The sequence below is a fragment of the Camelina sativa genome, chromosome 10, assembly GCF_000633955.1.
Source record: "Camelina sativa cultivar DH55 chromosome 10, Cs, whole genome shotgun sequence".
In the NCBI taxonomy this organism is placed as follows: domain Eukaryota; kingdom Viridiplantae; phylum Streptophyta; class Magnoliopsida; order Brassicales; family Brassicaceae; genus Camelina; species Camelina sativa.
In genome coordinates, this window is record NC_025694.1 from 13,403,628 (window position 1) to 13,421,640 (window position 18,013).

General features: G+C 34.5%; 3 protein-coding genes across 3 annotated transcripts; 2 read left to right on the forward strand and 1 right to left on the reverse strand.

The window, feature by feature from the left end:
- Positions 2,119-4,375, forward strand: LOC104718795 (bifunctional epoxide hydrolase 2-like). The gene is made up of 3 exons (XM_010436600.1): positions 2,119-3,259; positions 3,680-3,921; positions 4,011-4,375. The coding sequence occupies exons 1-3, from the start codon at positions 2,612-2,614 to the stop codon at positions 4,258-4,260; spliced, it is 1,140 nt and encodes a 379-aa protein (XP_010434902.1). The 5' UTR covers positions 2,119-2,611; the 3' UTR covers positions 4,261-4,375.
- Positions 9,367-11,259, forward strand: LOC104718796 (bifunctional epoxide hydrolase 2). Its single transcript, XM_010436601.2, has 3 exons — positions 9,367-9,924; positions 10,261-10,490; positions 10,931-11,259. Exons 1-3 carry the CDS (start codon positions 9,406-9,408, stop codon positions 11,175-11,177), a joined length of 996 nt encoding a protein of 331 aa, XP_010434903.1. The 5' UTR covers positions 9,367-9,405; the 3' UTR covers positions 11,178-11,259.
- Positions 15,079-16,674, reverse strand: LOC104720335. The gene is made up of 3 exons (XM_010438256.1): positions 16,464-16,674; positions 15,197-16,116; positions 15,079-15,144 (listed from the first exon to the last, which is right to left on the reverse strand). The coding sequence occupies exons 1-3, from the start codon at positions 16,672-16,674 to the stop codon at positions 15,079-15,081; spliced, it is 1,197 nt and encodes a 398-aa protein (XP_010436558.1).

Below are 18,013 nucleotides of genomic sequence, written 5' to 3' on the forward strand. Positions count from 1 at the left end.
AATCTCAAGTTAATAGATTTTATAGGTATACTGCATATACAGTATAAACTGAAAAAAAAAACCTAAATTAAACAAAATAGATAAGTATATCTATGTAAGAGAGGTAAAATATGGGGAAATTGGGAAACTATTGTTTAAATCGTTTGACCCTTTTTGAATGGATCATATGAGTTGAATATGAAAATCAATATATTTATATATAGATATGTGTATGCAAAAATATTAGATTAATGAAAACCAAAAAAAGAAAAATAAATAAAAAAAGAAGAAGATAACTATAATTGTGTAAGAAAGGTAAAATAAATGACACAGGTGTTAAGTTTATGAGAAGGCCTGTGTAGAAGGAAATAAATATGTGCTAATAAATAAAATAAATTAAAAAGGTATATATATATATATATGTGATAAGAATCTATAATAAAGATTAACTTTTATGAAATGACAAGTTTGACAAAAAGATGAAGGAGAAATTTTGGTAGCTTAAATTATTTAGATTTTATTATTATTTTGTAAAAGACTAATTATTTGGCTTTAAATATAGTAGATATTATATAGAAGATGTATTCAACTTAACATTTTAAGTTATTTGTGTACTGAAATCCACTGTTATTGAACTAATGACTTAAAAATCTACTTTAAAATCTACTAGTATTCAAAACACGTTGTAGATTTGGATTTTAATATATTTTTTGGGATTTTGGAAGATTTGAAAAGATTTCTTTGGTTAAAAATACAGAAATCCAAATCTAATGGTTGTATGTGGAATTTTAAATAATTTTGCAATAAATCATATCAACTTACCTAAAATCATCAAAATCATTTAAAATCTCGTTAAAACTAAAATAACTTGGAATATTAGATTGAATACTTCCCCTCATATTTATCAATTAACAAATCCAATTGGCACTTTCTAGTGTCAACTTTATTTTGTCCTTACAAAATTTAAATTATAATAATCTTATGTGGAAATTTATAGTTTAAAACAAAATTAAGTGTTCAACTAACTGTAGATGTAAAAGAACTTATTATTTTGCTTACAGCAGTTTTATAGTATTCTTATCATGCGTTTATTGTTGGAGACTACTTGTATACTACTTACAAGAGAGTAGAGACCGTCACTCTAATAAAAATATGGGGAAAGAAACCCCTGAACACTCACGACATTATGTGGAGTCGTCCAAGGACCCTTCGTGCTCGGTGCCTCAAGTTAGAATTTTTTTTGTCTAAACCTCAAGTTAGACCGAACCAAATTTTTGAAATTCTGTTCGATTTTGGTTTGTAGTTAAAATCGATTGGAACTCCTTTTTTGATACCCGGTACAATTTGGTTGTGTTCGGTGAAGTTGAACCTATCAATTTATCAAAATTATTTTAATGTTTCATTAATCTAATTTTCTGAAAATATTTTAATTTTTGCGTGAACAGAAATGAATTGACCAAAATTACATGCAAAATCAGGGTTTTCCAAAAAATTAAACCTGATTATTATATTAGATTCAGTTTCGACTACTATTAATCTTTTATGTGAATCGATCTGAAATTTTAAAATAAAACCCAAAACGAACGAACTCTTTTATTGGTACAATCGGAACAATGTCTTCCAACTCAAACAAAACGAAGTGTTGGACCGAACGAACCAATACGTTCAAATTGCCTAGGCTTATATATTTGGTATCACTCATCTTTGGATGCATGGCTCGACCACATGTCAATATTTCATTTTGGTTGACCGTGTGAGTTGGCCAATCGCGCATCGGCTTCAAGCTTCCTGATGTATCGTGTGGAGCTGCTCCCGTGCACTTTGGCTTGGAAGGCTAATTTTCTCTTTGCAAGATTGTAACCTTCTCATCTTGATTAGTACCTCTTCTTCAGTTTCGAATGTGTTTTTTATTTTATTTTATTGGACTCTTCCATCAATATACTTCAGTTTGCTTTGTTCACGTTTGTTATTTGGTTCACCAAACCATCAAGCAATATATATGTACAGTGTGTGGATACGTAACCTCCTTGATCACACATTTTTTAATCCACTCTAAGAATTTGGGGTTTCTTTTCAAAAGAAACAAAAGATAAAGGAAAAGAAACAGAAATACTTTACAATAGTTTAATTATAAGATTCCAGAGCGTTAGATGTTGCATACACATGCCAGATTAGAAATTGGTAAAGCCATAAAAATTAATAAACTGGTTTAATCATTGACAATATATCTTTTTACACAATGTATTTATTGGAAGATTGATGGGATCGACAAAAATCAAGATCGAGGTAAAATAATCGAAATTATGGGAGTTATGAATATATGATTATGAAAATATCAAAAAAGATCCTGAAAAATGTTGATATATTACCTTAGGAAGTTTACCATTATTTATAGATGCATAATTTATATACGAGAGAATGTTTCATGAGAATCAATAATATTTTTTTTTCTTAAACACTTTTGTGTTCTTTACTTTCATCAGATTTCTTTTTCTTTAAAATTTATTCATTGTGAGTTGTGTGATTGGCTTTATACAACACATTTGATTCGACCATTTGTTCTCTCTATCTCTAAACAACCGGAGATTTATGCTTACGACGTCGTCTCACAGCCCAAACGGTCAAACCACACATGTTCTTGTGTCGATATCTCTCACTTTCACGATTCCAAAACCATCTTCCTCTCAGAATCCGTCGTTTACTCGGGAAAAACCCAAATCCAATGACCCATTTCTCCACATTTTCCGAGAATCAGACAAAGCCACATGAGAAGGTGTCCAAACTCGACGGCGTAGAACACAAAACCCTAAAATTAAACGGCATAAACATGCACGTGGCGGAGAAACCCGCATCCGGATCCGGAACCGGATCAGGAAAAGATCCGATCATTCTCTTTATCCACGGATTCCCGGAGCTTTGGTACACGTGGCGACACCAGATGGTTGCGCTTTCTTCCCTTGGATACCGTACCATCGCGCCGGATCTTAGAGGGTACGGAGACACAGACGCGCCCGAGAAAGTGGAGGATTACACTTACTTAAACGTGGTTGGAGACTTGGTTGCACTGATCAACGCCGTGACCGACGGAGACAAGGCGGTCTTCGTGGTTGGTCATGACTGGGGAGCGATGTTAGCGTGGCAGTTGTGTCAGTATCGACCGGACAAAGTGAAGGCTCTAGTCAACATGAGCGTACTCTTCTCTCCGAGGAACTCTCAACGAGTTCCGGTTACGACGTTGAGACATACCTTCGGTGATGATTACTACATATGCAGATTTCAGGTATTGATTTTGTTGCCCTAATCTTGAAATTTTAGAGACCGTATCAAACCAAATCAAAAAAATAAATCAAATCAAAGTTCATAAGGCCATGAATGGTTGTTTTAAAAATATCTTGATTATATATAGTTTTTAGTTTTTGGATTTTAGATTTTGTTAATGAAGAAAAAAATATTACTATAAGAATATGTTTTGGAAACGTGAAAAACCCTCAAATAATGTAAAATGAGTTTTTCAAAAACAAAAACCAAAAGCCATTACAAGTTAAAGATTTTTTAGAGTCTAGTTTTCTAGTTACTTAGATCAGGTTACCATTGAGTTTTGTAAGTTTCTATTCTCTCCAACCATTTGTGTAACTTCCTAAATGACATGTGGATTTAGTACATAGAGTACTAGTTATGACTTATGAGTTTTGTAATCAAGAAACCTGGAGAGATAGAAGCAGAGTTCAAGAAGTTGGGAACAGAGAAGGTGTTGAAAGAGTTCCTCACTTACAAAACGCCTGGTCCGCTCCATCTCCCCAAAGGCAAATGTTTCGAACGCTTAGAAAATGATGCGTGTGCGTTACCACCGTGGTTAACACAAGAAGACCTCGACTATTACGTCACCAAGTACGACAAGAAAGGCTTCACCGGACCCATTAACTACTACCGCAACATTGACCGGTACGTTAATCACTCACGGTTCAATAGTACATAATCACAAAGATTTCAATTTTAACTTTATTTGGTGTTCTTCTTGTTTAAAAAAACAGAAATTGGGAGCTGACTGCACCATGGACCGGTGCTAAGATCCATGTACCGGTGAAGTTCATAGTCGGAGGTCAGGATTTAACGTACAATTTTCCGGGAGCTAAGGAATACATCAACGATGGCGGTTTCAAGAGAGATGTACCGTTGCTAGACGAAACCGTCGTGCTCAAAGGATTGGGTCATTTCCTCCATGAAGAAGACCCTGACGTGATCAATCAACACATTCACAACTTCTTCCACAAGTTCCTCTAAAATTATAAACTAAGTAATCGAACCAACAAAACACAAATCGTTGTATAACATTCGTGTGTTTATAATTATAACGAATGTTATATAATCAATACGATTCAAATAAAACAAATCTATATATAATAACAATACTAACAGTTGTGTTTTTTCAATTGACCTTTTAAAAATGGTAATAAAGATGTCTTTCTATTTGAAAGCAGTTTATATGGATTATTAGGTATAATCAAGTGCAGACAGTTTCGATTTTTCGTAGTACATTTTCGTAAAATTTTGTTTAAAAAAAAAATCAAACAGTTGTATCTTTTCATTGTAGAGTTGTGTCTTTTCAGTATATTTGATTTATATTTTTTCATCAAAACTTTCATTCTAATAGGTGTATGACGTTATTGACGTGTGTCTATTTAAATAGTCATATCTTCTGAATTCTCTTTATATTTGTTTCTTCATCAGTAACCAACAAGTTCGTTAAAACAAATTTTTTATTTTATGTTGAATCTAAATAATTGAATATTAATATCTAATATTCAACGTTATTCTATAATCTAACTAAAATTTTAGAAATGATTATAGCAATAGAGAAATTTAATACAACTTAATATAGAATTTACAGATGGGTCTATTTATCGTAACTTTTCGTTAAAGTAATATTTTAATATTTAATATTTAAAAGTAATAATAACAATCTGAATAAATGCAAACAACTGTTTCAATTTTTTTGTAGTATCTTTTGTGAAAAATTGTTTGTATATGTCTTTTTTTCCCCTCTAACAGTTGTATCTGTTCATTGTAGAGCTGTGTTTTTTCACTAGATTTTATTCATATTTTTTCATCACAACTTTTCGTTATAATATGTGTGTCTATATAAATAGTCATATCTTTTGAACTTTCTTTATAATTGTCTCTTCAGCAATAACTAACAAATCACAGTTCTTTGAAACAAATTTTTTGTTTTATGTTGAATTTAAATAATCTATATATTAATATCTAATATTAAATGTTATTCTATAATCTAACTAAAATTTTAGAAATGATTATAGCAATATAGAAGTTTAATAAAACTTACTATATAATTTACAGTTGCGTCTATTTATTGTAACTTTTGTTCTAAAACTCTTTTAATATTTAAAATTTATTTTATCATGTTTTTGAAAGTTGTGTATTTTAATTTCAATTTTTCTTTGATATAGTTTCACTCACACTACAAGAAAACACGTGATTTGCGATGGAAGAAATCATCGCAATCCCTCGCAAATCAACATTCGCAAGGGATTTGCGAGATACGACGATCCCTCGCAAATAGCGTCTCGCAAATTTCAAACATTGTAAATACCTCGCAAGTTTTGCGAGAAACATATTTACTCGCAACTCTGAAGCAATTTGCGAGAAACATATTTACTCGCAACTCTGAAGCAATTTGCGAGAAACTGAATTCATCGCAAATTGAATTGAAATTAAATTTTAATTGAAAATGAATTGAATTAAAATTGATAATAGAATTGAATTGAAATTAAATTAAATTTGAATTGGGAATAGAATTGAGATTAAATTGAAATTAAATGAAATTTTAATTTCAATTCACAACTGTGAATAAACTTAAATTGTCTTTAAAAAAATACATTACAAGAAAGAGTTTAAAAAGTTTCAGAGAGAGAGGTGATGTTTCTGGTTCCGGTTCCACTACCGGCGTTAACTGTATCATCGGTGTTGCGCCCTTCTCTGGCGTCTGGGTTGGTCGTTGTCGGGCTTCGGAACCTAGCAGCAAATTCCGGATCCTTTTCAGCGAGATACTCGAAGTATATATCAAAGCTTTGCATCCTCTCTGCACTTTGTTGGATTTGAGTCGCCTAAATTTGAATGCATTCTTCAGCTGCAGCAAGCTTCTGAGCTAAAAGAACTGGATCATTAGCCGGAGAAGACGACGGTGGTAGACCACTACTGCTAGAGGATGCTTCAAACTACAAAGAACCAACCCCATAGATCATGTTTTTCTTATTTGGAGCAACCTACCAACAAAACAACAAAACACAAATGAACTTCAAAGAATGCAAACACAAAACTCAAACAAAAACAAAGACATTCAAAGTATATAAAATAGACAACTTACCTATGTGTAAATTTTGTTTTTGATATGAATTGGCACCCCATCAGAAGCAGTGCTCTCTCCATTCTCCCCCGTACAAAGCTCAGATTCCAACTCTTGGATCTTCGACGACACCTCATTGAACAGAGACTCCGACTTTCCATCCGTAAAAGACCCATCAGGCTTTCGATGAGTCTCTTCTAGGATGCGTACAAAATCAGGAGTTAACTCACCAGTTAGCTCAGACTGAAAAAGAGAAACAGAGAGATGATTAGTCAATATGAAAAAGAGAGATGAAAANCGAAGAAGACGAAGAAGAGCGGCTCCGGTTAGTCAGAGAAGACGGAGAAGAAAGAGAGATTAGGGGCTGAGAGGATGAAGAAGAGAAATTAGGGTTTAGGTGAATGAGTTTGAGCTTCGCTCAAACCACAGCTCGATGGTATATATAAATATTTTGTGCTCTCGTAACTCCCTCGCAGATATTGCGACGGAATAACTAGGAACCGACAAACTGACCAATCAAAATACACCAACTTTGCGAGGGATTAGCGTGGCCCCATCGCACATCCCTCGCAAAAAAGATGCAACAACCGATAAACTTACCAATCAAAATACACCAATTTTGCGAGGGATTAGCGTGGCTCCATCGCACATCCCTCGCAAAAAAGATTAAACAACCGACAAACTGACCAATTAAATACACCAGCTTTGCGAGGGATTAGCAATGGATTTGCAAGGCCCAATAAGAAATCCGTCGCAAATCCCTCGCACCTTTATAATCAAATTCATTTTATATACCAAGATCATCCTCATTAAAATGTACTCAATCAAAAACTAAAGAAAGTTTTCCTATGCTTTAAAAATTATTAATCCAATATTATTAGTTTGCTAATCCAATATTATTATATACAAATAGTTTGCTATGTGTAGATAAAATTAAAGTAGGTTCATATTTGCATGTAAAAGATCAAATGTTGGTTACTAAAGTAGGTTCAAATTAAAGTAGATAAAATTAGTTTATTAAGTTCAGATTTTCCTATGATTTGGATGCAATGTTGTTTAGTAATGCTCTTCTTTAATTTGCATGTAAAGGATCAATTTGCGAGGGAACCGTGAGGCTTTAGCGAGGAATAAGCTCAGTGTATCGCACATCCCTTGCAAATTGCGAGGGTTTTGCGGGTCTTCTCGCACATCCACCGCATATCCCTCGCAAGTGTATATATTCTTTTGCATCAACTTTATTTTCTTAATGATACAATCTCTATTAATTTCATGTTTTTCCTATGTTTTGGAAAGTTCATTGTTCATATAGTTGGTGATTAGTGGACTATGGACTCTACATTGCAATTGTTGATCAAAACACTTTAACACTTGGTCATATCTATGTTCATAATGAAAGTAAATCACATCTTGATTTATATATATCTTATATGTTTTCTTCACACATGTTGATTCATCTCAAATATTTTTTTGTCTCTTGATGTTTACTAGGAACTTCACTTCAGAATTAAACCTAAAATTCAAACCCTAAGCTCAAACCCTAAACCCTAAACCCTAAACCCTAAACCCTAAACCCATAATGACCTCACAAATCTGTCGCTACTTCCTCGCAAATTTGCTACGGATTATATGATTGGCAAATTCGTCGCAAATCTGCGATAGATTTGCGAGGGACAGCTTTTTCCTCGCAAATGAATCACAACTCCCTCGCAAATTTGCGAGGGATGTTCGAGGGATATTTCTCGCAAATTTGTGAGGGATTTGCGGATCATTTGCTATGAAGACGAGGACCCTCGCAAATTTGCGAGGGCATTTGTCCGTCGCAAAGCACGTGTTTTCTTGTAGTGTCATTATTAAATACATTTTTAATTATAATTATTTAATACTAAAAATTACTTTTACTCATTAAAACCATTAATTTAATATTCTCAGTTAAGATCACTTTGCCATTATGATTTTTTAAATTGTAACTCTTTACCAGAAAATATCTATATATGTTAAATTGTAATTTAATATTCTCCATAAAATATCTTATATATTTATAATACTTTAAATAATATTTTTTTGCAAATTTACGTATATTCTACATAATATTTTTTTGTTTATAAGTTTTCATTTTTATGGTTGCGTTTTTAGTAAAAGTTTATGTTTAATGTTTATGTATTCAAACTATTCTATTACATTCAAATGATTTCTAATGTATAATTTTGAATTTTAAATTTATTTACTTTTTCTAAAATACTTCTCCGGCGGCATCGCGGGGGTTTGAGTCTTAGCATATATAACATTCGTGTGTTTCACCATTACATTAATACCGGTTCGGAAATATCTTATGTTTTAGCTATACGGCAAACAACTGTTAAAAACTGGTTGCTATGATTGTTGATTGGGGAGATAGATGTAATGTAACCATAGGGGAAGAGAAGAAAAATTGATGTTTGTTTCGAAAAAATACAAATTGCGTTAGTAATGAAGTAGCTCTACCCAAATAAAATGCAAAAAGAGATGTCATCCATTAAATGGCTTAGTAGCCACTGCATACCGAGCGGGACAGTTTTACGGGACGTGATGTCCCCGGAGGGACTATCAGTTCTGTCACTAAAACACTATATAAACCCAGTCGATTCCTTTAACCTAATCGATGTGGGATTATTTTTGCTCTATTGACATTGTTAACAACTTTATTAAGCCTAGTATAGGAAAAGGCCTCTCCCTCTTATTCTTTCTAAGCCCATTTAACATTATTAATCATATTTTTCCCACCTTTAAGATAAACCCTTTTTATTTTAGTTTATAATTTATCAATGTAATACAACGAATGTTATATAACGAAAACGAATGTTATATAATCAATACGATTCAAATATAATTATAAACACACGAATGTTATATCTTTATCAATACGATTCAAATAAAACAAATGTACATTCGTGTGTTTCACCATTACATTAATACCATATTAAACCGGGTTTAGTTTTAATTGGACCGGTTCGTATGAACATTTCCCCCAAATTTGGGATTTGTATCACTCTTCTAAGTCTTATTCGTCTTCTTCATTACGAATACGAATGGATCTTCTTACGTTTGATCATAGTTTTGTGAAGGTCAATGGAATCACTATGCACGTCGCCGAGAAAAGTCCCTGCGTCTCCGGGAACGGAGCTTTCGACGGAGTTATCTATCGTCATCCGGTGATACTTTTCCTCCACGGGTTCCCAGAACTCTGGTACACGTGGCGGCATCAGATGGTGGCACTCTCGTCGTTAGGATACCGGACCATAGCGCCGGACTTACGGGGTTACGGAGACACCGACGCGCCGGAGAGTGTGGACGCGTACACAAGTCTCCACGTGGTCGGAGATCTGATTGGGTTGATCGACGCAGTGGTCGGAGCTGGTGAGAAAGTGTTCGTGGTGGGACACGATTGGGGCGCAATAATCGCGTGGCATCTCTCTCTTCTTCGACCTGATAGGGTTAGAGCTCTGGTTAACATGAGTGTCGTGTTTGATCCTTGGAATCCTATGAGGAAACCAATCTCCATGTTTCGATCTTTCTATGGAGATGACTACTACATCTGCAGATTTCAGGTTCTTGAATCTTCAATTTGATTCTAATTGAATCTTTTGGTTTGAACATTTCTTGAATTTTGATTCTCATTGAATCTTGGATTTGATTCTAATTCAATCGTTTGGTTTGAACATTTCTTGAATAATTTGATTCTAGTTGACTCTTTGGTTTGAACATTTCAATTGTGTTTGGAGTTTGTTGTTAAACTTGTTAGTAGAAGAGATTGGAACATGAGCTTAGCTGTAAGAGAGTTATGATGAACTATTGGAAGTTTTTCATTAAGTGTAGTGTAGGTGAATGAATAGACCATTAGGAGGACTGTCTCTAACTGGAAGAATGGGGTTTATATGTTGTAGGAATGTGGGGAAATAGAGGCGGAATTTGCTAAAGCTGGCACGGAAAGATCTCTGTTAGAGTTCTTAACATATCGTAGTCCTGGCCCTATTCTCTTACCTAAAGGAAAAAGCTATGATGATCCTATTTCATTACCCTCTTGGCTGACTGATTGTGATGTCAAGTACTATGTGTCTAAGTACGAGAAGAATGGCTTCACTGGACCTGTAAACTACTACCGAAATATGGACCGGTATATTCTCTGCTACTCTCGAATCGCTCTTATGAAACTTGCTTGAATTCATTCAGGACATTGATGCTGCATTTGCATATATATATCTTTGAGCGGTAGTGTTATTCTTGATTCATTAGCCCTGCCCTTTTAAGTGGATTCCTTTAGTCTTTAAGTTAACACTGAAACTGTGTTTAGTATTATTCAGAAGTAAGTAATCCGTTTTGATCAAAGGGTACCAATTGTGATTGTTAACCTTGCTTATAAAGGTCAGCATCATCGAGTGGCCTCTCTGTAATTGTGTGTTTATATAAGTTGGTGACTCTGAACTTTGATTCAGATTTTGCATGATCCGTGTAATCATACTTTCTTACATGAAACTCTGATCAAGATCTCTTAATTTTCCTGCAAGATTCTTGTATGTTAGTGTCACATTTTTTTCTTTTCTTTGCTCATTACAGAACATGGGAGCTGATGGGGTCACTATCAAAAGCTCAAGTGAAAGTTCCGGTTAAGTTCGTAATCGGGGACCAAGATTTGACCTATCACATTCCCGGCACCAAGAAGTACATCCACGATGGCCGGTTTAAGAGCCACGTACCGTTGTTGGACGAAGTTGTGGTAATTGAAGGCGTTGGTCATTTTCTCCATGAGGAAAGGCCTGACGAGATAAGCAAACACATCCACGACTATTTTGGAAGTTTCTAGACCCAAATTGTATATGGAAGAGATTGCAAAAGTAAATTCTAGTCACATAATCACTGTTATATAGTATCATTATTGTTGGAAAGACGAGCAAATTAACAAGCTACACCATATCACAAAGATAAAAAACACTCTTATAATAAGATCTATTTTGAAGAAACTAAAACCGAGAAAAGAAATAAATTTTCGTAAGAAGCTAAACTGTATGTATCTGTTTTGCAACGTTTTTTCAAATATACTAGGGATTATACCGCGCTACGCCCAGTTTTTTTTGTATATTTTATTCTTGAATTATCTTTTGAGGTAATGTTATTTGATGTTATATTTTGTTTTCTGGTTAATGATTTATTTATTTGTTTATATTTGTGTTAGTTACTAACATTAGATTTATAGTTTAATTTATGTTTACAATGTATTTTCATATTTGAGTATTAAGAATTTTCATATTTTGTTGAAATTGTAAGATAATTTTTTTGATGAACATTAGTTTATCATGGTTTTAAATTTGGTATTTATAATTATTAGATTTTTATAAGTGTTTAGTAAAAAAAGACAGAAAATATTTTTTTTTTGGCTTTTGTTAATTTGAAAATTTTGGAAACAGCAATAGGGATGTAAATATCTATATATATATATATATATATAAATATCATGGGTCTCCATGAGCATGATGATAGTTAATTGTTTCAAAAGTCTTAATTGAAAAATAAAATTATATTGAATTTCAACTATCTCAATTGCTACATGTGATTTTTTTTTGCATTTTTTTTTTTTTGTATACTCTTACATATGAAAATGTTTATAATTTCAAAAGAGGTCGTCATCATCTTAAGTCTCTCGCACTATCTCTATCTCTTCTTTTCTTTATTGGGTGGGCGATTTATTAAAGGAAACCAGATAATGATGATTTATCATCCATCTACAACAATGGTGATTTTTTGTGCATTTTTTAGTCTCTCTCTTACTCGTCTTCGTAAATTCATATTCACTTTCTGGGTTTCTTTTTTTGCTTTGGTTTTGTGATTTCACTGATACAATTTTTATTTTTGTTTTCAGATTTGAAATTGACCCAAAATTCGCAACTATTTGATTAGGACAACGACAATATGTATCTGATTCCTCCCTCTTAGTAGATTTGCAGACAACAACTTTTATTTGCAGACAACAACAACAGATATAAAAAAGTAAATGTTGCTTTCTCAAAATTCTTTTCAATTGCATCTCTCATCTTAATCGATTGGTATTTGTAATGGTTTCTCAGAATTGAATTGGAACAGGAGCTAAAAGATGGAATCGGATCTGGGGAAGCTCTTTGTTGGTGGAATTTCTTGGGCTACAGATGAAGAAAGGTTAAGCGACTATTTTCGCAACTACGGTGATGTTGAGAAGCTGTGATCATGAGAGATCGTGCCACTGGACGTGCTCGTGTTTTTGGTTTCATTGTTTTCGCTGATCCTTGTGTTGCTGAGAGAGTCATCACGGTCGACAAAGGCATCAACAATGGTAAAAAAATTTCGTTTATTTTCCTTCCGATTACTGAATCTGTGATTTGTTATCTGTAGATTTATCGAAGACAACTGGAGATTGTACAGATAGATTTGATTCTATGTAACGAAACTGAAGCTTTAAATTGGAAATCAAATAGATATGAAAGAGAATAGAAACTTGATGTCATAGCTTGTAGATTATCTCTATGATAGGGTCTACACCATATTACTCCTACATATAGGGCAATTATGGTTTACATACAACCATGGAATTATACACTCATGGTGATAGATGTGTTTGCAATTGAGATTGTTGATATCATTGCGTCCTTTGAATGTTTATAGACAGATGGTGCACTCTTCATTTTCTTCTTCTGCGGTTGGTTGTCTTTTGGAAGTCTCTAGCTCAGCAATAAGGACGTCGGTGTCTAATCTGGAATTGGCATGGAGGTTGTAATTTGTAATTGTCAAAGTTAAAAGAATTGACCTACCTGTTGGAGGTTCTGTCATTCGCACTGCATCAAAGAATTGGATGAACCTTGAAGTCATTCTTGTTGCGTCGTTGTCTTCAATTTCATGATACGATAGAAGATAGATTAGGTTGCTGATCAAGGTTTGCGAGGTAAGTCCTCCACCATTAGGGGTGTAAGGGATGCGTATGCTTATGTCGTTTTGATTCATGTTTGGTCTTCTGATAATGACGGCGATTTCATTGGATGTTTGAATGGTAGTGCTGAAAGTTTGGAATGAAAAAGTAGATATGGGATTTGGGGTATCTGCCATGGCTTTTTTGGTAGCTATTTGGTGTTTTTGTGGTTGCTCTTTGCATCAGTGAGTCTGTTTATTTATACTTGAGTGGAGTCGTTTGGAGTTCTATGGTCGGTTTGGTTATTTGTTTTTTTGTTTCGCATTCCTTGTCCATTCATTGTCCTTAGTTTGTTATTTTCTCAAAATATTGAATGAGTTTTGATGAGGTTAGTGTTATACGTTTCGTACGCTATAGCTACATATTTTAAAAGCTTCTATAGGGAAGCTGATCCGGTTATTTGATAGTCTTGTTGGCTTAAATCAATTACATTATCTTGGTTTAATCTTTTCTCTATGTAGTAGTGCAAAATTTTAATTATGTTTTCGTAATAATGGTTTGTTTTTGTTTTTGAGAGGACGAATCTCAGGTGAGTACTTATGTTTTTGTTTCGGTTTTTTATTACATTTTGTTTTCAATTTATGTTTTGAGGTATTGTTTATTGATGTTATACTTTTTATTTTTTGTTTATTTATGTTTTTATATCATTTTAGAGGTTTACCGTATGTTTGGTTATCATTGTGGGCTTACTGTGAAGTTGTTTTTTGTTTATAGATGGTAAATTGTTTTTAAAACATTTTGTTGTTTAAAGGGCTGAAGCCCATTTTACTTTAAACAGTCTGTAGGCCTTTTTTTGAATTTTGTTTGTCGTGTTTTAATGTTGTTTCTTGCTTTTGTTTGCACCAAAGCTGTATTGAGTTCCTGATTTAGTTTTTTGTTATTTTTTTGTTGAAAATGTTTTATTTAGTTTTGCTTTTTGTGTTCTCAGATCCTGTATTCGGAGTAGACTTAAAAGAAAGGAGATATTCTCGGGCATGTTTTATTATTTTTGTATTTTTGTCCTTTGAGATTTGGATTTGGTGGAGTTGAATCTGGTTCATATGGGGTTGTTATATATATAAATTATGTCCATGTGTCTCGGTTGTTTGAATTAAACTAAACATGTCTACGGTTGTTTGAAAGTGTAGTTGGAGCTGGGGAATTATGAATAAGTTGTTATTTGGAAAATGTATGTATGCGTTGGGTTTTATGTTTAATCACGCTTGAGATAGTCTAGAGAACACATAATGGGAGAATAAAGAGAATGTTGTTAAGTTTCGTTTACAGAAAAATGTAGTTCGACTTGGTGGTATGGTTGACTGTGAAGATGTATGATTACTCCCTATCCTTCCTTTTGTGATTCTATACTTGTAGCTCTTATTCACTCATCTACTTTCCACCTTTTTTTTACTTGCTTGTGGTTGTTCCTGCGAGTGGGAGTTGATTTTATTTGGTTTGCATTGAGATTCTCCTCTTATGAGTAGGTATGAACATATTGATATTTATGTTTCTCAAAAAGTTATTTGAAAATACCTCTATGTTGGTGTTTCAGTTATGCTGCTCCATCTTGTTTGATTGTAATGTGTTCAAGTGCGATTTGATGGCATGCCTGTGTATTATGGTAGACTGTTAGGTTGACGATTCATAGTTTTTTAATTAAAATAAGTGTGTTATGTAGTTTTCTAACCTTGTTATTTCTGGATATCTTTGAAGATTTCTTGATAGACGATGTTTCTGAATCCATCTTTCTTTGCATCTTCTTCTTGTAGAATGGTTAGGCCTTCTGGAGATGTTACTCTTGATAGAGCAACGTATAGTTGGCCATGGCTGAAGACTGGTCTGGGTAAGTAGAGTAGAACTGATTTCAAACTTTGACCCCAACTTTTGTTTATTGTCATTGCGTAACATACGCGTACTGGAAATTGCCTTCTCCGCAGTGTGAAAGGGTGGTCTGAAATCGGTGGGGACAAAATTATCCTTGGTAGCAGGACTTTATTTCCAACGTGTGTACCAGTGAGTATTTCTCCTTCAATGACTTGGTCTCCCAGTTTTGTGACTATTAGCCTCGTTCCGTTGCATAGACCTTCTTTTTGATTAATGTTCCTCATGAGCATTATAGGGACGCCAAGTTTTAAACTTAACTTATATTTCGGCATGCCTGGATACTCTAGCGAGTTTAAGTACTCCATAGGGTATGATGCTTCATAGTCTGCACCGATTGTATCTGCCTTGCGGATGTTGTCATAGCTGAAATAATCCTTTAACTTTCCTTCTACTTCTGCTAACATGTATGCATTAATCTCATCCACTGTTTCGTTCCTTGGAGTTAAAATAGCTTTTTCTGTTAGGGCTTCTGTTATGCTTTGAAGGTCGTTTTGGGGCTTTCTTGTTGTTTGAGAAATTTGTTGCAGTGGATGTCCAGTAGGTTCCAGAAGAAAGCTGTTTCCAATGATCACTTGTTGTCCTTCGTCATTCTTATTTCCCTTGTTATGATCGCACTCTCGGGCTGTTCCATCGCCTACACTTAGCAACCATGTAGCAAAACCTGTTTCTGAATGGTGTAGTCTCATGTTTTTTTCTAAGTGATATATGTTGCATGCCTCCCATATATATGACTTGTGTATAGACGCTAGAACTGTATCTGTTCGTGTCCCATGTGTGATTACTGGAAGAATTTGACGGAAATCTCCGCCAAGTAGCACCGTTTTCCCACCAAACATTTTCTCGCTAGCTGTTGAATCTTCTGTAGACATCAAATCTCTTAGTGTTCTATCTAGAGCTTCAAACGCATGTCGATGAGACATTGGTGCTTCGTCCCAGATGATCAAATCTGTTTTTAGAAGCAATTCTGCTAGCATTGTATTTGGCCTGATATCACACATTAAATCTTCTGTAAGATTTAGTGGTATCTTAAATCTTGAATGTGTTGTTCTACCACCTGGTAATAGCAATGCTCAAATCCTACTGGGTCTTCTGTTTTGATTGGCAGTTCAGCTGATATTATCGAATTAATTTCAGCCGTTGTTGGTATCTTGGAGGTTTCATCCAACCATAGAAGAATATGTGCATGTGGCAATCCTCTTTTTTGAAACTCGATTGTGTGTTACACTGCAAAATTATTAACAGTGGTATATTGTCATCACAAATTTTAGGGAATATATTAACTTTGTTACTTACCTGCAACACATGGGGTGAAAAATGTCCCTTTCTCGAGGTCTTTAAGAAATTGTTTGAGTTTCATTTGGAAAACGCGACATTCAACATCAGGGCGTTCATTACCTGAAACCTCGCCATAAGTTGCTAGATGGTCCTTTATTTCCTTCCAGTTTGGGTTTGCTGTCATGGTAATGAACAAACTTGGATTCCCATATATCCGACAAATTGCCATTGCATCATTATATTTCTCTATCATGTACCGAGGGCCTCCTGTAAAACTGGACGGTAGGATTATCCTTTTCCCTATTTTTTTACCATTTGTATCTCCTTTACCCACTGCATGGAAGACATTGTTGTATAAGTCTGCTCTTAGTTGGTCTGTATTGTTCTTTACCCATCGAAGTCTCTCTTGTTCTATAGATGTATATGCATCAACTATATATTGGTGTAGGAGGCGGCCTCCTTTGATCAGTGTCAATCCTTCTCTGAGTCTTGTTTGGATTTGGTAAGCGTAGTATTCTCTTATACTGATGAAGCTTCTCCTGCGTTCCCCTACCTGTGTAACTGCATGTGGTATTTCAGTATGGTACCCAAATTCTCCATATGGGAATAACAACGGGTAGTGTAAACTCATGAGCAAAGGGTGATCATCCTTTATTTGTTGTAGGTTGTTTGACTGTAACTCCAAGACAATATCTTTGTGACCAATATTGTTTGTGAAATCGCCTACTATTAATCCAGCAACCTCTGGAATATTAGGCGATCATATTGTTTCCCTTTTCCTTTTTTATCAACCAAATGTAGGCGCAACTCTTCAACATTTGTTTCTTTGAATCGGTCTCGTGCTTTCCGGAAAAACATGCACAAGCAATTATATTCGTCTAACATTGCAACCAAACCTGCAACTATGTCTTCCTTTAGGTCTGCAGTTGAGCCTCCTCCTGACACAGTTTTGATACGGTTTGATAGAGGAAATAAGTTTTAAAGATATGTACCTTTGTTCCTTCTTTGTGACTGTGGTGTGTTTTTTCTGGTGGCAGGTTTTTTGTAGTTGCTGCTTGAAGAACTTTCACCGATCAGTTGAGCAGATGATTGCCGTTGTTTTCGATCCCATCGTTTAGAAAGCATGATTGCTTTCCTCATAGAGCGTGCGGTGTTGTAACTGGATGTCTATCAAATCAAGGTATTATGAAATTTGAATATTGAGAAAATCCTTTTCTACTTTTTTAATTTTTGACATCTGTAGGTGAATAAGTTTGGCTGTTGTGGTTTAGGGTTACCAATTTTGCAGCAGCTGATGCATCCACCTGTATTTCAGAATATATGCATTTCGATTAGAATAGAGTTGATTGGCCGTTGTTTTTGTTGGTAAAGTTTAATTAGGGCATTACAATGATAACCAATGGTTGCTGGTGTTCCTGCAGGTATTGGCAAGTGTTTGGGCCGGCGTGGTCGTTTTGTTTGCCCTGTGAGAAAAGAATTAGTAGGGTTTGGAATGATTATGGTGTAGTATTTTCTTGCATATTTGAAGTTGAAAGATATTTGGTGGATTGAAGCTTACCATGTAGTTG